General features: G+C 45.3%; 1 protein-coding gene across 1 annotated transcript in view; it reads right to left on the bottom strand.

Moving 5' to 3' along the window:
* LOC141265765 (chloride channel protein D-like) overlaps positions 1–26,855 on the bottom strand; it is a 345,172-nt gene that overhangs the window by 18,555 nt on the left and 299,762 nt on the right. Inside the window, exons 16-17 of the mRNA XM_073679279.1 lie at positions 26,269–26,359; positions 6,711–6,806 (exon numbers count right to left, since the gene is read on the bottom strand). Of these exons, the coding sequence (XP_073535380.1) occupies positions 6,711–6,806; positions 26,269–26,359 (187 nt within the window). The remainder of the gene's footprint in view (positions 1–6,710; positions 6,807–26,268; positions 26,360–26,855) is intronic.

Here is a 26,855-nt window from a genome sequence, read left to right as displayed (position 1 = left end):
GGTAGCGGAGCATTTTGGCGTACCATTGGCAAAAGAAAAGACGGAAGGCCCTTGCACAATCCTAAGTTTTTTGGGCATTGTTATTGATACGGAAAGGATGGAGTGTCGATTACCTGAAGATAAATTGTGTCTGCTCAAGCAGGAGGTCGATAGAGTCGGGAGGTTGCACAAGGTGACCCTGAGGGAGCTACAATCGCTGTTGGGGCGCTTAAATTTTGCATGCAGGATTATGCCAATGGGCAGAATTTTTTGTCGCAGGTTGTCAGGCGCCACAGCAGGAGTGCGTGCGGCTCATCATTTTATCCGCCTAAATAAGGAACACAAGGAGGACCTGAAGGTTTGGAAGTTGTTTTTGGAAAGCTATAATGGCAGGTCGTTAATCCAGCAGGAGTTTGTAAGCAGTTTTGATTGTGAGATATTTACAGATGCTGCAGGAAGTGCTGGTTATGGGGCCTACTGGAAAGGGCGGTGGAGTGTTGGGGCATGGCCGATTGGGTGGACGGAGAGGGGACTTACGAGGAACCTGGCGTTTTTGGAATTGTTCCCTATTGTTGTTTCTGTTACTATTTGGGGGGAGTGTTTTGCCAACAGGAGAATTCGGTTTCATTGTGATAACATGGGAGTGGTGTCTGTCATCAACAGCTTGTCGGCCTCGTCCCTGCCTGTGATTAGGCTGCTCAGGGAACTAGTTCTTTGTTGTCTCAATTTGAACGCTTGGATTACAGCGGTCCATGTTCCAGGTGTACAAAATTCCATAGCAGATGCCTTATCTCGTTTTCAGTGGGACTGTTTTCGGGCGCTAGCACCAGAGGCAGGGGACGTGGGTCAAGAATGCCCTTCGCATTTGTGGCAACTGGTTATGGAGGAGCCGGACGGTTAATAAGGGAGTCCATTACGAGGCAGACCTGGACATCATACGAGGCATCGTGGCGAGTATGGCAAAGTTGGATTCTGGAGTGGGGTGTGGTGGAAAGTGAAGGAGATAGAGAGATGGCGGTGTTGTTTCTTGTGGGAAGGGCAGCAGAGATTGGATGGTCTGTGTCAAAAGTTAGTAAATTTGTAGCAGGATTGGCATTCGCTTTTAAATTGCAGGGGATAAAAGATGTTACAAAGTCCTTTTTAGTTAAGCAAGCACTTAGGGGCTTTAGGAGAGGCAGTAAGGTGTTGGATAGACGAAGACCAGTGACTTTTAGTATTTTAGAGCGGTTGGGTTTAGTGTTGGATAAGATCTGTTGTTCGGTTTTTGAAGCCACACTGTTTAGATTGGCTTTTTCATTGGCGTTCTTTGGCGCACTAAGATTAGGTGAGTTGGTGGCACCAAGTAGGAATAAGGTTGGGGGTTTGTTTGCTGAGGATGTGAGCGGTCGGAAAGGGGGCATCGAATTTTGGATTAGGAGGGGGAAGACGGATCAATTGGGCAGAGGCAAGCGAGTGGTATTGGGGGAGGTTAATGGATCTTTTATTTGTCCTAGGAGATGTTTAATGGCTTACTGGCAGGTTTGGTCGGGACGTAAGAGCCCATTATTGTGTCATAAAAACGGAGAGTTTTTGTCCAGTTTTTAATTTATTGCAGTATTTAAAAAAGGGATCCGGGAGTTGGGCCTTAGTCCTGAGGTGTACGGGTCGCATTCTTTCAGAATCGGTGCGGCGTCAGAAGCGGACGGTTTGGGTTTAGGAAAGGATGTGATAAAACGCATCGGGAGGTGGAGTTCAGATCGTTATCTGTCCTATGTACGGCATTAGGTATGCGGAATGGTGGTTTTTATTTTGTCCAGAAGTGAATACCCCCCTTTTTGGTTGTCTTATTGCAGGTGACGTCCCGTTATTAGTCTGGATTCTTGGACACTCTTTCGTTCATTGGGGGGCGCTGCGGGCGGATGTAAGGCCAAACGGTAGGCAATTGGGTTTTAGCAGAGAGCAAGTGGTGGTCCGGTGGCTGGGTTTTAGAGGGATGGTATGGAGAAGGGTGCTGCCTGAATTCCATAAGGCGGCTCGTTTGGACCGGGCGCCGGACATTTTGGTGGTGCATATGGGGGGGGGTGATTTGGGGGTTCGGCCGGTTAGGGAATTGATGAGGGATATTCGAATTGATTTTTTAAGGTTATGGACATCTTTTCCTGGGGTGTTGACGGTGTGGTCTGACATTGTGCCGAGAAAAAATTGGAGGGAGGTCAGATCAGTGAAGGGCATTAATAGGGCACGAGTAAAGTTGAATAGAGCCATAGCAGCTTTTGTTGGTAGAAATGGGGGTGTAAGTGTTCGGCATCTTGATCTTGAGGCAGGGGTTGGTGATTTTTGGGCGAAGGATGGTGTGCACCTGAACGATATTGGGATTGATTTATGGGCATTATCTATACAGGAGGGGATTGAGAGGGCTTTGGCAGTGTTGGGGCGCTCACGAGCCTGAGGTGGTCAGGGCTGTTCGTTTGTGGCGGGGGGTGGGGTTCTTGGAGTTGGCACAGAAGTGTCGGTGGGAAAGTTATTGGAAATTTACAGGCAGTGGCTTGATTAAGTGGGGTGATCTGGCATTTGTTTTTTTGGGGCTCTGGACGGGGTTTTACCCTGGGAGCTTTTGGTGCCCTCGAGCTGGTGATGGACGGCTGAGGGTAATACGGTGGTTCGATTTCGGTTTAGTTATGCCAGATCTAATTTTTAACTCCAAGAACCCTCCCTTCTTATTTATTTGAATAATAATGTTTATATGTTAATGTTGTTTGTTAATAAAGTGGCCGCTGTGGCCAAATTTATCCAAAGAAATTACAGGTGCAGTGTTTTTATTTGTTAAGGTACTTGAGGTCGGTAAGATGGGGAGGGGTCTTACGGAACTATGGAACCCGGGTTGGCCGTACACGGTCAAGAAGGGGGCTGGAGGCATGGGAACCTAGATGGAAGCCCCACATGACCGGGATTGGCCAGGAGGGTGCAATTTTTAAATCCCAATGGTCGGGATGGGGTATAGGCTTGGAGGGGCTGGCATTTGGATGGGGGTAGGATAAAGGGGGGGGGGGAGGTATAATAGGGAAAAGTGCGGGAAAACGGGCAGTCCAGGGAAGAAGTCATTGAGAGAAGTTCCCACCCACCCACCCTCTTTTTTGTTTTCCATTGGTATATTTTGTGATTAATGGTAAAAGGGTGGTTGTTTATCGTAAAAGAATTAATGGGGTATTTGATGTTGTGCATTTTACTGGGTTATATTAAAATTGTTATGTAAAGTCGTGTAAGAAGGTATGTCGCAGTGGCTTGGCGGGGGGTGGGGTTCTTGGAGTTGGCACAGAAGTGTCGGTGGGAAAGTTATTGGAAATTTACAGGCAGTGGCTTGATTAAGCGGGGTGATCTGGCATTTGGTTTTTTGGGGCTCTTGACGGGGTTCTACCCTGGGAGCTTTTGGTGCCCTCGAGCTGGTGATGGACGGCTGAGGGTAATACGGTGGTTCGATTTCGGTTTAGTTATGCCAGATCTAATTTTTAACTCCAAGAACCCTCCCTTCTTATTTATTTGAATAATAATGTTTATATGTTAATGTTGTTTGTTAATAAAGTGGCCGCTGTGGCCAAATTTATCCAAAGAAATTACAGGTGCAGTGTTTTTATTTGTTAAGGTACTTGAGGTCGGTAAGATGGGGAGGGGTCTTACGGAACTATGGAACCCGGGTTGGCCGTACACGGTCATGATGAAATGCTGCCTTTGTCTGTATATAGTGGATCAAGTGTATAGTGGGGGCACTTGATCATGTAGGGTGGAGTGTGGTTAACGTGTGAACAGGGACTCACCGTTAAATTCACTTGTTCTTGTGTGCCAGTCCAAGCCTGGGTATGTATTACTTTGCATGGTAAAACTCGATTCCACACTAGGGTAAAGCTTCTTCTCTAGTGTAGCATCTGCTGCAGTACTGCGTAGATGGAGCATGGAGTACTAAGACCTAATAAACTGGATCTAGAAAACTCCACAGATCTCCAGGGAGTAGATCCATTTGTAGACTTACAAACCTAGTTACGCTGGAAAGAACAAGAGGCAGCATATGTAGTAGGTGTGAAAATAAGGCAGTAATCTGCAACAGATTAGGATATTTCCTTGCCAGCACGTCCTGATAGCCTCACAATTTTTTTTTATGTAATTCTAATATAGTGCATGTGAATATTGCTGTAAAAACTCATACTGGATACAGGTAAATATTTTAATGCAAGGTTACCTTATCCCTTTTATTTCCAGAAATTAAGGGGACGACACAGATAACACCGAGCTCCTGCAAAGAACAGCATTTGAGCTCCTGTGTTTTCAATTGGTAATCTAATCTGAGTCTCACTCTCAGGCTGGTCCCACATAACATTTGGCAAGCGGCTAACTTCTAGTAATGTGGGAAGTCACTGCACCTTTTATGAAGTGGAAGCAGCATGTTGGTCCCAGCCTCATAATTTTCCTCTAGTAATTGTGAATTGCAATCATTAGTCTCTTTAATGCAATCTCATGTAGCAGTGGACTTTTTTTGAATGGCTATATACCAATAGTGGAATTCCCTAAAGGGAAAAAGGAGAGAAGATGGCGTTCTCTGAGCATAGTAAGTTTAAAAAGGAAAGATTAAAATCAAAAACAGGGAATTTGCTGATTCAGTTGTGCATATTTGGACACAACTCCCAAAAGAGCATGAGATGAATGCAATAGGTGCAGCCAAACTGGTGTAATATAAGTGGATCATGGACCCACTGTGCCACGAGCCGGGCTTACCTTGGAGGGGCATGGCTAAGTGGCTACCCGGTTTTTGCTAGAGCTCCTGATGGTGGAGTTAGGCTTGAGCTGCAGGTAGCCGCCAGGTACCACTCCTAGGCAGTCCCCAGTACTGTAGCTGCTGACCTCAGTGGTCAGGATCGCAGACACAGACTCACAGTCACTGGCAGGACAGGATTCGGACACTGTTCAGACAACACGGGTAATGAATCATCGGGCAGAAAGGATGCTGACTCGGATTCACTGGCAGGACAGGATTCAGATACTGGAATAGGCACCGACACTACAGACTCTGGAACGCTAACCAGGACAGACACTGGTGCTGGTTCAAGTACCGCCGGAACAGCTTCAGGTTCAGGTACCACCAGTGCGGTTTCAGGCTCAGGTACCATCGGAGCAGCTGCAGGCTCAGGTATCGCCGTTGGGGCTTCAGGCACCACCGCAGAAGCTTCAGACTCAGGTACCGCCAGTGTGGCTTCAGGTTCAGGTACCGCCGGAGCGGCTTCAGGTTCAGGTACCACCGGAGTAGCTTCAAGTTCAGTTACCGCCGATACAGCTTCAGGTTCAGGTACTGCCAATGTAGCTTCAGGTTCATGTACTGCCGATGTGATTTTAGGCTCAAGTACTGCCAATGCAATTTCAGGTAGAGGTACAAAACGGGTCTCAGTAAATATGTGAGATTCATACACCAACTAATTCAAGGACAGGGACCTGGCAACATACTAGTTGCACACACACAAGGTAGGGAAACTACAGGGGTTGCTCATGCACTCCGAACAGGGGATCGTGCCTTAAATACTTGATGCCTCCCAGCTATTGACTGGAGGCATTTCCTAAGTGCGTGCGATGCCCCTTTAAGAATTGGGGAGAACGTGTGCACTAGGCGCAGTGGCCGGGAGAGCAGCAGGAAGCACAGCAGGGAATGGGGACACCGCCGCGCGGCCAGGGCAGTGAGTATGTCGTCGTCCCTGCCTGGAGGAGGGAGAGGGGGGATACCGGAATTAGCGTTACACCTGCTGTGCTTATGGAAATTCTTCCAAGGGAGTTCCGGTAGTGTGTAATGATGGTGAAGATACCAGGTGAAGGGCGTTTCCACAATAGCAGATGTATTGAAATGGAAAAATTACCCAAAAAAGTACCCAAAGAAGAAAAGAAAATACATTTTTTTTAAATAATTTTTTCTTTTATTTTACTCTTCTGGTACTTTTTTTGATAATTCTTCCATTTGGTTACATCTGCTATCGTGGGAGCGCCCTTCACCTGGTATCTCCACCCTTATTTTTTTGAATGGCAGGAGCTATGAAGGTAGCACATTTGGTATGCTCCCCTTTAAGAAAATGTATGCTTCTAGGAAGATGTGAGCCAGTGCATCTAACAATTTACGTTTTAAAATCAAAGTATATCGCCATGTAGAACATCATTCATAATGTTGTGCTGAGCGGAAATTATTGGATTTATTGAGACCATTTGTTATGAGCTATACAGATAAAGATAGCTGAATTATGGTGCAATGTTAGGGACAAGACATTTTTAACCTATACTGTATTGGATATTGATGAGATTCAAAAGGTCACCACCAAGCATCCACTTGCCAAAAAGAAAAAAAAAAGGACTGTACATTGCATATTTTCTGAGCGTTACCAAAACAGACAGAAATGACATGTAAATTATATAATGATCTACAAATCTTGTATCACTAATGTCAATCTGGAATGCATTTAATGGACACGGACCTCTCCTAACCTTCTCTGTTGTATTTTCTCGCTGGCTCATTTTATCAGCATCTGTTATGTTTATACAGTATGAATTAAAACCCAGGAATGCTGTTTGTACTCAGCTACTTTTGTTGAAAATGTAAAGTCTCAGGATTGGCGATGTTTATGTAAATCAGCGCTGCTGACACACTCATTATAAACAAATGATTTCAATCTAGCAAACACATTGTTCACAGAGGAAATGTTTGTTTTTGTATTTGGCTCTGTCCTTACCAGATTGATGAAGAGCTGCTGATACTGAGGGTCTGTAGAGTATTTGTTGAGCAATGTGTTCATCCAAGCCTCGTCAGGCAGCTTTTCCACCGTTACCTGGAAAAGTCCAGATAAGATATGTTTGAGAAAAAGAAAAGAAGGATCTTCTTGCCAATGCATTCAAAGCAAAGCATTAACTACAAAAGATGAATGACCATTTACACTGCGATCTTCTGTGTATTGCATGAAATAGACTGTGCCATTTCAAAGCTCAGACATCTGCAGAATTACATTTTGTGGTCTGACAAAGGAAAAACCCTTCTGAGTATCTGCCTTTTCCCTGTTTTAGTTTCCCTTGTAATCCAACTTAGTATTGTGTAGCATTCTAAGGGGATTTGCCTGTGCTAGGACACAAAAAAAAGATGTACGGCACATTTATATCTCCTACATCCACATGCACATGGCCAAGGAAAAGCTGTATGCAAACTCCAAGCTGCAATAATACGGCACTCCAGTCTATATTTCTATAGAAAACTATGGTTAAGGCCAAACTATGCCTCCATATGCCTTTTACATGGAATCATACAATACAAAGGTTTTTCTATTATGGAGAACATTCCCAAAATAGAGTGCAGTGTGGAGGCATCATGCCGCAGCACGCGGAGTACCTGCAATTCCAAAATTTGCAACCATATGACCCACTACAAACAACTGCTACATACAGGGGTCAGGGTAAAAAACAGTTTTTCCTCATTTCCAACACAGTCATAGCTTTTTCCTATAGGGGAAGATACAGCATTGAGAAATCATTAAGTTCAATACAGTAGTACTTGTATAGACCCATAAACACTGAGCTCCGCACAGCGGAAACTGCAGGCAGAAACAAAAAATAATATACCGTTATAAAGGAGATCTGTCAAATTGAACATTGTTTCTGATCTGCCCCTATGTGGAACTCATCCAGTTTAAGAGACTTTAACCTTAGACTTGCTATTTTCCTTATTGCCTATTAGAGTACAGGTGCATCTCACTAAATTAGAATATCAAAAAGTTAATTTATTTCAGTTCTTAAATACAAAAAGTGAAACTCATAACTTATATAGAGTCATTACAAACAGAGTGATCTATTTCACGTGTTTATTTCTGTTAATGTTGATGATTGTGGCTTACATCCAATGAAAACACAAAAGTCATTATCTCAGTAAATTAGGATAATTAACAAAAAACACCTACAAAGGCTTCCTAAGCATTTAAAAAGGTCCCTTCAGTAGGCTCCACAATCATAGGGAAGACTGCTGACTTGACTGATGTCCAGAAGGCAGTCATTGACACACTCCACAAGGTTCCCAGAGTTCCAATTTTCATTTGGAAATCAAGGTCCCAGAGTCTGGAGGAAGAGTGGAGAGGCCACAATCCAAGCTGCTTGAGGTCTAGTGTGAAGTTTCCACAATCAGTGATGGTTTGGGGAGCCATGTCATCTGCTGTTGTAGGTCCACTGTGTTTTATCAAGACCAAAGTCAGCGCAGCCATCTATCAAATTTTAGAGCACTTCATGCTTCCCTCTGCCAACAAGCTTTTTTGGAGATGGAAATTTCATTCTCCAGCAGGACTTGGCACCTGTCCACACTGCCAAAAATACCAATACCTGGTTTAAATATAACAGTATCACTGTGCTTGATTAGCCAGCAAACTCGCCTGACCTTAACTCCACAGAGAATCTATGGGGTATTGTGAAGAGGAACATGAGAGACACCAGACCCAACAATGCAGACGAGCTGAAGGCTGCTATCAAAGCAACCTGGGCTTCCATAACACCTCAGTAGTGCCACAGGCTGATCGCCTCCATGCCACGCTGCATTGATGCAGTAATTGATGCAAAAGGATCCCCGACCAAGTACTGAGTGCATTTACTGAACATACATTTCAGTAGGCCAACATTTCAGATTTTAAAAACATTTTTCAAGCTGTTGTTATGAACTATTCTAATTTACTGAGATAATGACTTTTGTGTTTTCATTGGCTGTAAGTCATAATCATCAACATTAACAGAAATAAACACTTGAAATAGATCACTCTGTTTGTAATGACTCTATATAATATATGAGTTTCACTTTTGGTATTGAAGAACTGAAATAAATTAAATTTTTGATGATATTCTAACTTTGTGAGGTGTACCTGTATGTTCCCATATTCAGGAGCCGCAGCGGCCAGCTGTTACAGCATAGTGGATGGGATTTCTAGAAATCCCATGTCCAGTATGCGTCTCTGTGGATAACCCGCTGACACGGACATGCGGCGTTTCTTTCCAGCCCGCAGCATGTCAATTTCTCTTGCGGAGTCGCTAGTCTATGCAAGAGAAATTAGATCACTACAATGTATTAAATGCGGTGAATCCGCATTGTTCAATTAACACATACAGATTCACCTACGTTCATATAACACAGCGCTTTGGACACAGCATAAAGTATGCTGCGTTCAAAGCGCTGCCTGTACGGATTGTGTGCACATACCCTTACATTGCAATTTTTCTGATTTCAACAAAGTAAAGTGTTGCTGAAATATAATCCATGCACAAAAAAGAGCATTGACTGCACCTTCAAAAAATCATACATTGATCTAATGCCTCTTGGCAAAAATTAACAAACTGAACATATATTAACAAAATGAAATATAATCCAGCCTCAGCGTCACTGTCGCCAATCAACCTACATCTTACGCTTGTAGTAGTCAGCAGGATGGATTCAAGTATGGCGACAGAAGGAGCAGCGACTCCCTCCATGTCTACCCACCCAATACCAGTGGGAGCTCTGCTAAACCATCTGCCAAAATTCAATAGATTTAACTTGTTATTATAAAATTGGTGCAAAGGGGAGGGAAGAAGGCAAAGAATACGGTACACAAGAAATCAAAATAAGAGAAAAAGTTTTTCCTCTGTCAGATTATTTCAGAGGAGAAAAGCAAAAATAAATATATGTCTACCACAAGTCTAATAAGGGTCTTAATATTTGATTCACTATCTAGAGTAGAGGTCACATATTAGAAAGACTTGCAACCACTAGCTAGAAGGAATGGCAATTCAAATTAACATTCTATAAGAGAAGACACCATATGAATTGTCAATCAGAGTTCAACAGACATATTATCGACACAATGTTCAATGCATATGTATAACACATCACCATATGTATATATTGTTATCTTGGATAAAGTGCTGAGTAGAGATGAGCGTTGTTCGACTCGAACTGTTCGCCAATCTCAAATTCGAGCTGTTTTGGGCGGTGTTCGAGCCGTTCGGCGAACACGAACAATTTGAGAAAAATTCGGCTGTTCGAGGTTATGTTCGATAACTGTTCGTGCACCAAAATCATAACTGGATTTTTTCTCAGTAATGATGAAAATTAATGTTAATACGCAGTTTGAGTGTACAGCGGGGTGGGGGGAGGGGCAGGGGATGGATCTCTGCAGGAACAATGAAGATCTCCATTTTTTTTTCTCTTTCCCGCATTTGCAGTGGGGAGGTGCAATCTGTCAGCCTATCAGCAGCGCACACACGGAGCGAAGTGCTTTTTTTTCACACAAGCAAGGGCATGTGTCATTGGCAGTGTATGTCACATGTCCTTGCCCTATAAGACCAAGCCATTTTCCCCGTCGCCACCATTTTCTCACTGCTGCAGCTGCGTGTTAGACGGCACCGCTGTTGCTGTGTGCGCTATACCTTGTTAATTTCAAGCCAATTTTCGCACAAATATACAGATAGCTTGGGAGTAGGGAATAGTTGTGATTGCAGTCCTTTTAAGGACTAGGTTACAGCATTTCCTACGACTTTTATCAGGGAGGTCTGTGCTCTTAAATAGATAGGTTGTGGGAGTAAAGACTAATTGTAATTGGAGTCCTTTTCAGGACTAGGTTACATCAGTTCCTATCAGTTTTTGCCAGGCAGGTCTGTGCCAGTGCTGTGCAAGTTTTTTTCACAGCATTTGGCTGAATCTAGCAAAGCTAATCCTTTTTGGCCTATTGCAGAGTGTGTTAGTCAGTGGAGTAGCCTATCTGTGTTGCAAGATATAACACCTGTGTATAGAATACCAATTTTTTTACTGCACCTAGTGAAGTAAAATCTTTTGGGCATAGCATCATTCTATTAGTCCATCTATACTGACCTCCATCAGGTTGCAAACTGAATATAATGTTTTTCTGCATCTAGCTCTGAAAAAATATTTGGGCTTCTAGCAGTGTGTGGGACTTGGTCTATTAGTCCATCTATACTGACCTCCATCAGGTTGCAAATTAAAAATAATTTTTTTCTTCATTTAGCTCTGAAAAAATATTTGGGCATCTAGCAGTGTGTGGGACTTGTTCTATTAGTCCTTCTATACTGACCTCCAGCAGGTTGCAAATTGAATATAATTTTTTTCTGCATCTAGCTCTGAAAAAATAGTTGGGCTTCTAGCAGTGTGTGGGACTTGGTCTATTAGTCCATCTTTACTGACCTCCATCAGGTTGCAAATTAAAAATAATTTTTTTCTGCATCTAGCTCTGAAAAAATATTTGGGCTTCTAGCAGTGTGTGGGACTTGGTCTATTAGTCCATCTATACTGACCTCCATCAGGTTGCAAATTAAAAATAATTTTTTTCTTCATTTAGCTCTGAAAAAATATTTGGGCTTCTAGCAGTGTGTGGGACTTGTTCTATTAGTCCTTCTATACTGACCTCCAGCAGGTTGCAAATTGAATATAATTTTTTTCTGCATCTAGCTCTGAAAAAATAGTTGGGCTTCTAGCGGTGTGTGGGACTTGGTCTATTAGTCCATCTATACTGACCTCCATCAGGTTGCAAATTAAAAATAATTTTTTTCTTCATTTAGCTCTGAAAAAATATTTGGGCTTCTAGCAGTGTGTGGGACTTGTTCTATTAGTCCTTCTATACTGACCTCCAGCAGGTTGCAAATTGAATATAATTTTTTTCTGCATCTAGCTCTGAAAAAATAGTTGGGCTTCTAGCGGTGTGTGGGACTTGGTCTATTAGTCCATCTAAACTGACCTCCATCAGGTTGCAAATTAAAAATAATTTTTTTCTGCATCTAGCTCTGAAAAAATATTTGGGCTTCTAGCAGTGTGTGGGACTTGGTCTATTAGTCCATCTATACTGACCTCCATCAGGTTGCAAATTAAAAATAATTTTTATCTGCATCTACAGTACCTCTGAAAAAATATTTGGGCTTCTAGCAGTGTGTGGGACTATTTGTATTAGTCCATCTATACTGACCTCCATCAGGTTGCAAATTCAAAATAATTTTTTTCTGCATCTAACCCAGCCAGTAGTTTTGGCCTAATACCACAGTTTGGCCACTCAGCTCTGCTCGGTTACCATCCATTGTTTTTTTGTGCAAACAACTCCAGAGTTGTGAATTAGTTAACCACCAAAATGAGTGGAAAAAGGCCTGCTGCTGGTGGAAAGGGGAATAGGCGTGTTGGGAAGGGGAAAAAAGGTTGTGTCCGTGGGGTAGGTGTTAAAGCAACAGTAACATCTGCAGAAGAAAGACCATCTTCCAGCCAAACTAAAATGTCTACTTCTTTTAGCGGACAATGTGATAAGATCCCTTTCTTACGGCCACGCCAATCGCTACAAATTCCAGATGAGGCACAAAAACAGCAGGTGCTTCAATGGATATCAAGTGCTCCTTTAAGTGGGCTCTCCTCCACATCAACTTCAACATCACAAATACTCCAGTCCTCAAAGGTGTCACCCAAATCGCACTTGCTTCCTCACAGCTCCCAAATCTCCAGCTGCCCGTCTGAGTATGAGGTAGAACAGATGGTTGAGTCTGCAGAGCTGTTTACTCATACTATAGCCTGGGAATCAGAGGTCGACTCCAGCGCTTCTGTGAATCCAGACGAGGAAATGATCTGCACTGATGCCCAGAACCTTTATGAGTCGGATCCAGGACCAGACGCAGAAGGTTCTGACCATAATGTAGACCCTCATTCCCAAACTGTAACTCCTGTTGGTGGAGACAATGAGGAAGACGATGATAAGACTCAAATACCTGATTGGAGCGACAACTTTAGTTTTTTGTCAGGGCAGGAACAGGTTGGCTCTGAGGACGACGGGTGTGATAACGCATAGGGTGATGATGATGAGGTCGGAGATCCCACTTACTGTCAACCCACAGTCAGCCAAGAGATGAGGTCAGCAGAGGAGGTGGAGGAAGATGCTAGTGACGACGAGGTCAGGTTGCGCCTTCCTGGACAGAGACGTAGTACTGGAAGCACGTCAACAACTGCATCCTCAAACACAACTCTGCCTCTCACCACAAGTCGTGGTGGCTCTTCAGGTCGCATGGGTGCTAAGCCTTGCATAGCCTGGGCATTTTTTCAGATCGATAAAGATGACCCAACTCGTGTTATCTGTAACATTTGTCAGCAAAAGCTAAGTAGAGGCCAAAAAATACATAGTTTGAGTACTTCATGCATGAACCGGCACATGGACATGAAGCATAAGTTGCAGTGGGAAGCTCAGTGTGCTACAATGCGGCCTAGCCGGCCGGGCCAATCACCGTCTGCCATATCTTGTGCATCCGCGGCCTCTTCATCCTCTGTGACTGGGGGGACAGCAGTCACACCTGTTTTGGGGCGCAGACCTGCCACCTCTTTACCCGCAACAGCCAGCGTGATTGGCAGGTCATCATTTTCTTTGGAGGTGGTAACACCAGCTGGTGTTGAGCGCTGTCCGACATCGATAGCACCACCTTTGGATCAAGGCAACCTAACATGTCCGCCTGCATCTTCCTCACAGACCGGCAGTTTGCCAGGGACACCCTTATCAACCCCGTCTAAGCACAATAGCCAGCCCTCGGTCCCTCAGATGTGGACAAGTAAAAGACCATTTCCTCCTAGCCATGAGAAAGCTAAGAGGTTGAATTTCACCATCTGCAAGCTCTTGGCTACAGAAATGCTGCCTTTCCGCCTGGTGGACACAGAGGATTTTCGAGACCTTATGTCCGTCGCAGTGCCCCAGTACCAGATGCCCAGTAGGCACTACTTCTCAAAGAAAGGTGTGCCTGCGCTACACCAGCATGTCGCACACAACATCACCGCTTCTTTGAGAAACTCTGTGTGTGACAGGGTGCATTTCACCACAGACACTTGGACGAGTAGGCATGGACAGGGGCGTTACATGTCACTGACTGGGCACTGGGTAACTATGGTGACAGCAGGACAAGGGGCTGCTGTCCAAGTCTTGCCGTCCCCACGAGTTGTGCGTCAATCCTCTTTATGTCAAAGTTCCTCCACTGCTTCTGCCTCCTCAACCTCCTCTCGGTCTTCCACCTGCACCCAAAGCCTGTCTGGTCATGCCACAAGCTTTCTAACTGCGCAGAAGGGATCCTGCACACCTCCTTACTATGCTGGCAGTAGGGCTCAACGTCATCAGGCGGTTTTTACATTGAAATGTCTGGGAAATGTGAGTCACACAGCTGAGGAGTTGTGGTCAGCTCTGGAGAACCAATTTCATGAATGGTTGTCTCCACTGGACCTGAAACCAGGGAAGGCCGTGTGCGACAATGCTGCAAACCTGGGTGCGGCCCTTCGCCGGGGCAATGTCACACACGTGCCTTGTATGGCTCACGTGTTGAACCTGGTTGTCCAGCAATTTTTAGCCCACTATCCCAGACTAGATGGCCTTCTGCAGAGGGCACGGTCGCTGTGTGCTCACTTCCGCCGTTCGCATCCCGCAGCTCAGCGACTTACATCTCTACAGAAGTCGTTGGGCCTGCCACTTCACCGGCTAAAATGCGATGTGCCTACCCGGTGGAATTCAACTCTGCACATGTTGCAGCGACTGTGGCAGCACCGACAAGCCCTGGTGCAATACGTTCTGACGTATAGCCTGGGCCAACGAGATTCAGAGGTGGGGCAAATCACGCTGGAGGAGTGGTCTCAGATCAGGGACCTATGCACCCTTCTGCACAGTTTTGAAATGGCGACGAAGATGTTTAGTGCTGACAATGCCATTATCAGCATGACTATTCCGGTGATTTACATGCTGGAGCACATGTTAAACAGAATTCGGAGTCAGGTGGTGGCACAAGAGGAGGTGGAGGAAGTAGAGGAGGAGGAGTTGTATGCGGAAGGGCTAACATCTGCAAGGTCCAGACGGTCGGCAGCACCAAGGCGGCAGGCATGTGAGGGTGGGGGAGATGGTTTTACCAGGGCGCATGGTAGCAGCCAAACTAGTGAGGAAGGTGCAGGAGCCCAGGAAGAAGTGGAGGACGAACTGATGGAAGACTCATCAGATGAGGGAGACCTTGATCACATTTCTGTTGTGCGAGGTTGGGGGGAGAGGACAGAGGAAGGAAGCATGATTGTTACCTCGCCACCAACACAACAGGGACTTGGTGCTCCTGGATGCGCAACACACGAGTGCCTTCTTGCTGCACTACCTGCAACATGACCCTCGAATTGTGAGAATTAGAAATAATCCTGACTACTGGGTTGCCACACTGTTAGATCCCTGGTACAAAAGTAAATTTGCAGAAATTATTCCTGCCATAGAAAGGGATGCACGCATGCAGGAGTATCAGCAGAGACTGTTGCAGAATCTTACATGTGCTTTTCCACAAAATACCAGTGGTGCACGTAGTGAATCTCACAGTTCCAACTTGCCAACCGTGGGACCGTCAAGTGTTCAGCACTCAAACCGTAACAGAACCACAGTATCTGCTGGTAACATCAATTTTGCGGAATCATTTCACCACTTTTTTAGCCCATCCTTTGCAAGGCCACAGGAGACAAGAAGTCTGACACATAGTCAACGCCTAGAGACGATGGTACAGGAGTATCTCCAAGTAAACATTGAAGCCACGACTGTGTCACTGGACCCTTGCTGTTTTTGGGCTTCCAATCTGGATAAATGGCCGGAGCTAGCCACTTACGCCTTGGAGATCTTGTCATGCCCCGCAGCCAGCGTTCTGTCTGAACGTGTGTTCAGCGCTGCTGGTGGTGTGCTGACAGATAAGCGCACGCGGCTCTCCACTGATAATGTAGACAGACTCACGTTCATAAAGATGAACAAATCATGGATCCGAAACGACTTTTCTACCCCTGTGTCATCCTGGGGAGAGTAAAAGCTTGATGATTGGTTAAAATCACCCTACCAACCGTTTTAAGCTTTCAAATTACTAATCATGTTTATCTGTATCTTGACTGGAAAATAATTTGGGCTTTGTAGCAGTGTGCAGCACTGATCCTATTAGGCCATCTATACTAAAGCTTCACCAGATTTAAAATTAAAAATAATTTTTAGCTGCATCTAGCCCGGAAAATAATTTTGGGGCTCCGAGATGCGCAAGGCCCATAAGTGCCTTCTTGCTGCACTACCTGCAGCATGACCCTCATATTGTCAGAATTCGAAGTAATCATGACTACTGGGTTGCCACACTCTTAGATCCCCCAAACTTTTCGATCAACCTTTTCATTTTAATAAAGACCAAAAAAATGGTCATTTTTGAAATTATAAGCATTAGCAGGTTGTTAGAAACTGAAATCAAACAGTTTTCAACTCAAAACTTTATTCTAGGTGATGTTACATTTTCACATAGGACCCCTTGTTCGAAAGGAGCTTCTGAACTCTCTCGTCCATTGAATTTGTCAGGTTTTGGATGGTTTCTGCTTCAATTGTTTTGCATGAGGACAGAATACCCTCCCAGAGCTGTTGCTTAGATGTGAACTGCCTCCCGCCATCATAGACACTCCTTTTAATGATGCTCCAAAGGTTCTGAATGGGGTAGAGGTCAGGGGAGCATGGGGGTCACACCATAAGTTTGTCCCCTTTTATGCCCATATCAGCCAGAGATGCAGATGTTTTATGTGCAGCATGAGATGGTGCATTATCATGCAGAAAAATGATCTTGCTGTGAAATACACGGTTCTTCTTCTTGAACCATGGCAGGAAGTGCTGTTTGAGAAAATCCACATACATTATGGAGTTCATCTTTAGCGCCTTCAGGGATCCTAAAGGGGCCGACAATCTCTCTCCTCATGATTCCAGCCCAAAACATTACTCCACCTCCTCCTTGTTGGCGCTGTAGCCGTGTTTGCGTGGGGTGTCCATCAACCAGCCATCCTCCACTCCATCCATCTGGACCATCGAGCGCTGCACGGCACTCATCCGTGAACAAAACAGTTTTGAAATCAGTCTTCATGTAATGTTTGGCCCACTGGAGCCGTTTCTGCTTGTGTGAAGTGGATAGAGGAGGTCGACAGGATGGCGCATGCACAGCTGCAAACCTCTGAAGGACCCTGCATCTTGTTGTTCGGGGGACGTTGGAGGCACAAGCAGCTTCAAAAACTTGTCTGCTGCTATGACAAGGCTTTTTTGCCGCTGCTCTTTCAACCTGACGTAATTGCCTGTAGGAAAGAGTCCTCAATTTGCCCTTATCAGCACGCACACGTGTGTACTGTGAATCAGCTACATACTTCTTGATTGCCAAGACACTTCATCCTGATCATCGCACAATGTTGATTGTAGTCATGCCTTGACCTAAACACTCCACAATTTGTTGCTTCTCAGCAGCCGACACATCCTTTTTCTTTCCCATTTTGGCAGAAAATGTAGGCTGCTTAATAATGTGAGACAGCCTTCTTAAGTAGTCTTGCCTTTCATTGGACACACCTGCCAAACTAATTAGCACAGGTGTCTGCAATTGCTTACAGTGATATAAAGAGCCCTGACACACATCACCATCAATGAGTTTAACTGACAAACAAACAAATTCTTCCCTTATCACTCCTAAACACTTTTTGTATAATAATTTGGAACGCAGTGTACATGTGCTTTTCCACAAAACACCAGTGGTTCACGTAGTGAATCTTACAGTTCTAACTTGCCAACCGTGGTCTGTATGGAGTTGTTCAATAAAGGGCCCAAAATTAAGATAACATAGATGGGAGAGGTCTCTATGAATAGGAATTCCTAAGTATTTGATACCCTGTGAGGGCCAGGCAAAGGGAAAGTTGGACTGGATGGAATCCTATATGGATTTGGGGAGGGAGACATCGAGGGCCTCAGACTTCGCTGCATTGATTTTAAAATTTTACCATGTAACAAAGTGATCTATTTCAGCCATAACAGCATGGATGGATATATGTGATTGAGTGATATATACTAGGACATCATCAGCAAATAGAGAGCACTTGTACTCGGTGCCTCCCACCTCAATCCACCTAATATTGGGGTTATGGCGAATTGATGAGAGCAGGTGCTCCGTCACTAGGATGTATAAGAGAGGGGACAGAGGACATCACTGCCTTGTCCCATTGGTGATTGTGAAAGGTGATGAAAATGTTCTGACGCACCCCCTGGGCCTTGGGACACCCGGAGCCGGACCCTTTTTGGTGGATGCTGGTGGTTGTAGTCTTCGTGGCGGCGACCCAGTTCCGTGGCTCAGGGCGGTCAAACCAGTGGCGGAACTATTTATGTGGTTTTCATGTTTAAATGTCCGACTACGCCACCCGTGGATTGCGGTCAGAGTGAACCGCCGCTACAGGGCAGACCACTGAGGCTGGTGTTGTGGGTGCAGCAGAGCGTAGCATAACTCCCCACGGGAGGAGTATAGCCTCAGGGCAGTGTATGCGGAGGATGGGGGTGATGGTGCAGGGCAGCAGCAGTAACGACACGGAGTCAGTGATGCAGTTCAGGGCCTTTACTCACAGTTCTTATTATCCAGACCACGTCTGCAGGTAACGGCTGCCCACGTCGTACTGTGCTCACCAGGTGAGGGGCTCAGACAACTCCCAGATAACTTTGGAGCACTTCACAGGACCCCCTTTGTGTGTCCTTTGTCTGGCCTTTCTTACCAACACTTCTGTCCGGCTGCCTCGGGCCTCCTCTTGGTAAACTTGGCGCCAGTTTCCCTGACCCTATGTGGTGCCTTCCTAGCGGGTGTAGCGAGGGGCTGCGCCACATAAAATGTCAGAGCCTCCGGTTTCTAGCTGAGGGTCGTTTCCTGCCTCCACTAGTTCGGGGACCGGTCTCCCCCTTTGGCCTGACCCCTCCACGCAGGTGGATTCGGGCGTGCGGTGGCGACTCGCCCGTCCGCACCCCTGGGATCCCTTCATTCCTCGTTCCTGGAGCCTTCTCCGCTCCTCTTCCTTCCTTCTCCCTCTTCCAGGCCTGGGCCTCTGTTACTAGGCCCGCCTCCGGAGCAGAGCTCATGCAGAGCCCCTGCTCCCTGCCACTTCTGCTCAGACTTCTCTGCACTGAACTAAGATGGTGCCCACCTTTTATACTCCCTTCTCAATGCACCCAGGAACTGCTTCCTCCCTGCTCCTGCACTACAGGGTTCCCCTTCCTCAGTGTTCCCTCCCCCCACTCCAGCCAGGGACAGGGACTGTCGTGCCCATCTCAGGGGCATATTGGTCGCCCTGCCCCACGGCAATGTGGTGTAATGCATGCAGGTGTCGGGTCCTGATCCACACTCCATCCTTACCTGAGAGTGAGATATCACACCTCTGGGTGAGGTGCAATACGTCTGTAGCAACCGAGCCCTCAGGGTGCTACAGTTCCATTTATCTTCAGCCTAGGTGACGTATTGCGATACAGGGCCGTGATTTTGGCTATAAAAGGGTCCCCTAGACCCCTACCCCAAGCTTTTTAAGAGAATCATATATGGCGTGCCAGGAGACTCTATGGAATGCTTTCTCAGCATCCAACGAGAGTATCTAATTACAAATTTTTAACTGCATCTAGCCCAGGAAATACTTTGTGCCTAGTAGCAGTGTCTGCTAGTGAGCGGATTATCCCGGCTGTTAAGCAAGCTGCACCACCTGTAGTTTAGACACTTAATTTTTTCAAAGGAAATGCTTCGGGACCATGGGATACTTAGTGAAGAGCATCAGGAGGCACCCCAAGGCATAGGGGCTGGGACTGGCAGTAGGATGCCTTGCGGTGGACAGCCGAGCTCGATCCTTATAAAAGCTTTTTAACTGCAGCAGCTTTAGTGGACGCTACTGGAGCTGGAATTACCGCGGCTGCTGGCATGAGACTTGCCCTCCAATAGATCCTTGTAAATGGATTTAAAGTGTATTCATTCAAATTAGAGAGACAATTTAAATTAAAAAGCTTAGAGCTGCCTCCACCACAGGGGGGCTCGCTCGACCCACCAGCGGACAGGCACCAGTATTGGGAGAGGGGGGCTGGCCGTCAGGGTTCACCGCGGCTCTGGCACAAACCCGGCGACACGGAGGTGGCACGGGCAGGAGCGGACTGGCCGTGTCGGCTTCTCACTTTTTGGATTTTAGAAGGGCATGACATGCCTATATCTGTGTCTCCCCCTCCTTTTACTCCTCCACCTCTTTTATTTTCGCATGACTATATGTACTTGTCACTTTTCCATGTGTTAGTTATGTCTTCTGAGCAGTTTGTCAGCTTTTGGACACCTTTGAAGGTGTTTTCTATGTGTTTCTATGTGTTTTTGTTTGCCTGCCATTGGTTTTAACAGTGTTCGAAGGTGTTCGACGAACAGTTCGACGAACAGTTCGGCGAACACACGGGTGTTCGACGAACCGAACCGAACTCGAATACTACGGGGGTGGCTCAACACTAGTGCTGAGTGCCATTTACAGTTAGAACTCCCATCAATAAATGAAGATATAGCATATACATAAGGAGTTTCCCTCCCCACAAATCATGTTATAACTAGTGATGAGCGAGCACAAAAATGCTCGGGTGCTCGAAGCTCGGGTCGAGCACATTGGAATACTCGGGTGCTCGACCCAAGCAACGAGCCCAATGTAAGTCTATGGGAAACTCAAGCATTTTTCTGGCGGTCCCCCCCCCCCCCCCCCCGGCGGTCTGCAGAAGGTCAAAAATTGACCAAATCTATGGGAACGGTCTTCAATTAAACGTCAGGCAGGCAGAATATATATAGGCAGACAGGCAGGCAGGGTATATAGGAGGGTGCATGAAAAACATGGCAGGGCACTTGGAACACACTAGTGCCCTCCGATTTTCATGCACCCGTCTCTTTAAAAAAGCCGGCAATTCATCAGCGGCATACATCGGTACCCGACAATTTAGAACAGAAAGAATAGAGCATCACACATAGATTAGATAGATAGAAACATGTCAGTCACATATATAATAAGTAGAGTGACAGTGTTGGTTACTGTACTTGTCATTTAGTGTTAAAATAAAGGATTTAAAAAAAAAAATAATAGTGTTTTTGTCTCTTTAAAAAAGCCGGCCGGCAATTCATCAGCGGCATACACCGGTACCAGACAATTTAGAACAGAAAGAATAGAGCATCACACATAGATTAGATACATAGAAACATGTCAGTCACATATATAAGAAGTACAGTGATAGTGTTGATTGCTGTACTTGTCATTTAGCGTTAAAATAAAGGATTTATTAAAAATAAATTGGCGTGGGGTTCCCCATAATTTTAGTCTCTAGCGGAGGTTAAGCAGACGGCTGGGGCAGATGTTTGAAGCCTGGGAAGGGGGTAATACCCACGGAGCTTCCCAGGCTACTAATATCAGCCCCCAGCTGAATACCTAGCCTTTACTAGCTATTAAAATGGGTGACCCCAAAAAAAATGATGTGGGGTTCCCCCTATTTTAATAGCTAGCAAAGGCTAGGCAGACAGCTGGGGGCTGATATTAATAGCCCAGGAAGGGTGCCATGAATATTGGCCCCCTTCCAGGCTAGAAACAAAAGCCGTCAGCCGCCCCAGAAATGGCGCATCCATAGGATGCGCCAATTCTGGCACTTAGCCTCGCTCTTCCCACTGCCCTGTAGCGGTGGCAGTGGGGTAATAGGGCTGGGGTTGATGTCAGCTTATAATGCCAGCTGATATCAAGCCCAGGTTAGTAATGGAGAGGCGTCTATAAGACACCACAATTACTAACCCCATAGTCAAAGTTAAAAAAAAACACAAACACCCAGAATAAAGTCCTTTAATTGAAATAAACACACAATTCTTTAATGTTCTAAATTAAACCATACTTACCATCACGCCCATTCCAGCTGAAGCCAACGATCTCCTGAAATAAAAATAAAATAATAAACCAATCTCATCCTTACCTTTCCATGGTTCCCAGGACGGCTCCAGCTCTGCTACATTCACATGACAGGCTGAATCGCATCAACCCCAGTTCTATTACCCCACTGCCACCACTACAGGGCAGTGGGAAGAGCGAGGCGAAGTGCCAGAATTGGCGCATCCTATTGATGCGCCATTTCTTGGGCGGCTGATGGCTGGTGTTTCTAGCCTGGGAGGGGGCCAATATTCATGGCACCCTTTCTGGGCTATTAATATCAGCCCCCAGCTGTCTGCCTAGCCTTTGCTAGCTATTAAAATAGGGGGGACCCCACGTCATTTTTTGGGGGGTCCCCCATTTTAATAGCTGGTAAAGGCTAGGTATTCAGCTGGGGGCTGATATTAGTAACCTGGGAAGCTCCGTGGGTATTACCCCCTTCCCAGGCTTCAAACATCTGCCCCAGCCGTCTGCTTAACCTCCGATAGGGACTAAAATTACGGAGAACCCTACGCCAATTTTTTTTTTAATAAATCCTTTATTTTAACACTAAATGACAAGTACAGTAACCAACACTATCACTGTACTTATTATATATGTGACTGACATGTTTCTATCTAATCTATGTGTGATGCTCTATTCTTTCTGTTCTAAATTGTCGGGTACCGATGTATGCCGCTGATGAATTGCCGGCCGGCTTTTTTAAAGAGACGGGTGCATGAAAACACTGTCTTTTTTTTTAAATAAATCCTTTATTTTAACACTAAATAACAAGTACAGTAACCAACACTGTCACTGTACTTATTATATATGTGACTGACATGTTTCTATCTATCTAATCTATGTGTGATGCTCTATTCTTTCTGTTCTAAATTGTCGGGTACTGGTGTATGCCGCTGCTGAATTGCCGGCTTTTCATGTTTCACTGTGAGCACTGTTCCCATCAATTTGGGCAATCAATGTAGTGGCACAACCACCATGGCTGTGACATTACAGTGAGTGGCAGACAATCCCTGCATGATTGGTGCTCTAAATAGCGCCAAACATGCAGGACGGGGACCCGATCTCCCGCCCGAGCATCTTGAAAGTACTCGGCGAGCTCCGAGCATCTCGAGTACTGAGATGCTCGGGCGAGTACCGAGCAGTGGCGAGCATGCTCACTCATCACTAGTTATAACTTATCTAGCCATAAATAAGATGCTCATTACCAAAAAACATAATTTATATAAAGAGTTTCAAGCCCCATAAACTAGATTGTAAAGTTGACAGTAATAGAAAAGTGCTCATTAACAAAGACTCAACGCGGTTCCCCTTTTAAGCAAGGTTCATTAGGAGTGATGATGTCAGTAATTCAATTTGAGCAAAAAGAAGCTTTATACTTAGCTAGTCCAATGTTGGGACACCTGTTGATAAGGCCTCTGTGGTTAGGGAGAGTGTGTGTTCTCCAGGATAGCTAGTTAGGTCTCACCTGGCAGATTGTGCTCCCAAACAGTGAAGTAAGAAGAGTATTCGAATCGGTGCACAGAAAGAAAGGACATTTCAATCCAGCAAAGACATTTGCATGGTTATAGAGGTTTTACTATAATCCTTTACTACAAGGCATGGCCTTGGACGTTTGCAAAAGCTGTTGAAGCTGTAATCTGTCAAAAGCTGGGGAGCAACAGGCCCCAGTGGGGACGGTGCAAAATATATACCCACTACAGATAGGGTCAATGGATTACCTTACAGTTAAAGAGTCTTTACAAGGCCTCAAGTACCTGCTGGTCATGGTGGATCACTTCACTAAGTTTACTGTAGCAGTTCCCACGAGAGATCACACAGCAGAATCTGTGTCACAAGCCCTATGGAAGAGCTTCATCCTTCCTTACGGATGCCCTATTCAACTAAACTCAGATCAAGGGGCCTGCTTCAAAGGTAAGTTTATTGAAGAATTGTGCCGGTTATACAGAATACGTGTAATAGTGGGGAAGGGCGTAGCCTTCCCTTGGTACTGAGATAGTTAAAGGAAGTGTCCCTGAGGTCAGACCTCCATCTCTGTGGTAGACCAATCTAAGGGGGTTAGCTGTAGTGGTCCAGTTAGTAGAGTAGAGGGGGAACTTAGTGCCCTTATCAAGCCTAGAGAGATAGAAAGCTTGTTCCTGGTATAATTCCTTCTGGGCTGTAGTACCTGAAAACAGCCACAAGATGCCACTGTTCTGGGTGCAGATGTCAGGTTGAGTCTGCCAGCAAAGTTATAGACAGTGATGGGTTAAAGTTCTGTGATGACAGCTCACAGAGGGTGGGCATATTAGGAAAGTCTCTGTTTAGTTTCCAGGATCAGGAAGTGATTCTTCAGTACGAGTTGTGACTGCAAGTTGTTCAGACAGCCTGATTATAGTGGCTGCTAGGGTAGACGGGAGCTCCGTACCCTCAGACAGTGGGATCCCAGTGTGCAAGTCTCCCCACACAAGAGCACGAGTCCTGTCAGCCCGCCGGAGAAACTCATCAAAGCGTAGGACATGGGGCACTTCTAGTCTGCAGGAAGCAGAGGAAGCTAAATAGGACTCCAGGCTAAGACGTGGGGGAGAGATATCGGATCCAGGTCACTGTCAATACAGAGGAGTCTCTTAGGCCAGGGATTATAGCCACAGAGATGCTCCGCTTAAAGAGGGAACCAGGGCTGAAGCAGTTAACAGCACCTGTGAGAGAGATGATTGCCTGTCGGGCCTTATCCATTATATCTGACTGTAAATATTGTATATATTCCTCTTCCCCAAGTAAAGTCCAAGTTCTGGTTAAGAACCTCATGTCCTCTGAAATTATTGCTGCCCTGGTCCCAGAAGAAAATTGCCTGGAGACAGCCGCGATCGGATGGCTTGAAGTAAGTGAAGAGCACTACATACACAGCCACACTTCAGAGGGAGGACACGTATTGTCTGTAGGGTGCCATAGTGAGAGGGGGCTACAGCTCGCCCACGACTACCTCGCTGGGGCACCTTACATTCGCAAGATACGGACCACTCCCTACCATCCTTAGGGTAACGGCTCATGTGAACAAGTGAATCGGACTGTATTGCAACTTTTAAGAACTCTTGAAGAAGAAAGAAAAGACAGATGACCTGAATAAGTTGCTGAACTCGTATGGTTATATAACAACACAGTACACTCCACCACTGGCTACTCGCTTTTTCTATTGATGTTTGAAAGGAACAGGAGACGTCCTCTCAACATGACGTTACAGGAGAATGAAGGCCATCACAGAAAGGTACAGGCAATGTATAATTTGGTGGCCCTGAGACTCAGGCCATGCTCACTAGCAATTAATAAGAAACTGTGCAAGCGACAAGTAGGAAAACTTGTCATTGTGCACAACAAGACAGCTCGAAGAGCCGGGAAGTTACAGTATAGATGGTAGTCCAGTCCCTATAAAGTGGTGAGACAGCCTAATCCAGCAGTACCAGTATTTGAGGTCAAACCCAAGGGTTCTTCAGGGCCCCTGAGGATGGTCCACAGAAGTATGCATTTGTGAGCAGACTTCCACCAGCAGCAATAGTTGACCCTCCGACAAACAGAGAGGATGGTGGAAGACGACGAATGGTGGGTATCACATGGTCCAATGGTTGAACCATTGGAAAGAAGAGATAAGGTTGCTGTTCCAACAGGGGAAGTAGAGACCACCCATCCAAGCATGGAGAAGTCCTCCCAGATATGTCACTACCAACATTCCAACTTTGGCAGATTACTTTCCAGATTTGACGACTACATCGGCAACCCAAAAATGGGGGTGAAGAATGTGTAACACATGGTAAAGGCGCTATCTGGAGATTACTGGAAAACAGGCAAGATAGATGTACCTGCAGTGACCAGTAGATGGAACCAATACCTCCCTGTAGTACCCAGTAAAGAAGACAGGAACTTTCTTTCTGTTTTTTGTCAGGGAAGTTTTTGTAAGGTGTGCAGGTCAAAGTGTCTGTCCTGGAGAAGAGAGAGAGAGAAACAGAGGAGCTGGAGGAATCACAGCAACTGGTGGAGACAGCAGGCCACCCCAGCAGTGTCAGAGAGCTGGGGACAGACTTATAGCTCCTAGAAGATGACAGCCAGGCAGAGTGACCAGGTACAGAAAGAGACTGTGTACAGCACAGGAGGAATCCGGCTCCAGTGCCTGCCCCATAAAGAGCACATGTGCAAGCTGCAGAGCATGACAAGAGGACAGCACCCCCAGAGGCCATAGTAGCAAGATCCAGAAGCCCGGGATCCCTCACCTGTGACTGCAAGTATTCAGAGACTGATTGATTATTGCCATTGTGGCCTGTTGTCTCAATGCGGAACCCATCCAGTTTAAGAGACTTTAACCTTACACTTGCTATTTTCCTTATTGCCTATTACACTGCAATTTTCCTGATTTCAACAAACTAAAGGGTTGTTGAATTATAATCCAACTTCAGTGTCATTGTCGCCAATCATTCTGCATCTTACAAGAGCATGGCCACTTAGTAGTGGGAATACAGGCCAGCGAGCAGTAAAACTTTCTAAGCTTCTTTGCTTGGTAGAATTCCCTCACTCACCTCCTGATACTGGAGTACAGCTGTGCACGGATTATTATCCTCTGGTTTTTGGAATACTTGACTGTTGGAAAGAAGCATGTACAATTCCAACCTGTGAACAGAGGAAAAGATACAGGAATTTATGAAACTACATGAACCATTCTGACAATACAATTAAATAGTCACATAATGTTGAGCTAACTATTGTTCTTGGTGTAAGCAAGTTCTTTATGTGTTTATTTTCAATAGACCCACAAAGTACAACAAGTAATTTTCTAACATTAGCTAACATCAAAATGACACAGAGAATGAATTATAGCAATGCACATCTAATCCTTCATCAACAAATCCCAATTTCACACATTCTATAAAAATTATATTCATTTATCATGATCATTGTAAATTACGAAGACCAATTATTGGCTAATTAGTGTATGTCCTCGATATATGTACATCTGTTATGGAACATAAACCATATTTTTCATATTATACATTATGATCCATATGATTGCTCAGAAAGCAAGATAATGTGTAGCAAAAACAAACAGTTTTATATAATTGCATTAAATTATTACCTAAACCCCAAACATTTGGAGGAAAAGAATTAC

Source organism: Phyllobates terribilis, unplaced genomic scaffold (genome assembly GCF_046119375.1).
Source record: "Phyllobates terribilis strain yellow unplaced genomic scaffold, ASM4611937v1 Scaffold_4__5_contigs__length_816908805, whole genome shotgun sequence".
Classification (NCBI taxonomy): Eukaryota; Metazoa; Chordata; class Amphibia; order Anura; family Dendrobatidae; genus Phyllobates; species Phyllobates terribilis.
The sequence above is the reverse complement of the archived record's forward strand: the minus strand, read 5'-3'. Positions and strand labels throughout refer to the sequence as shown.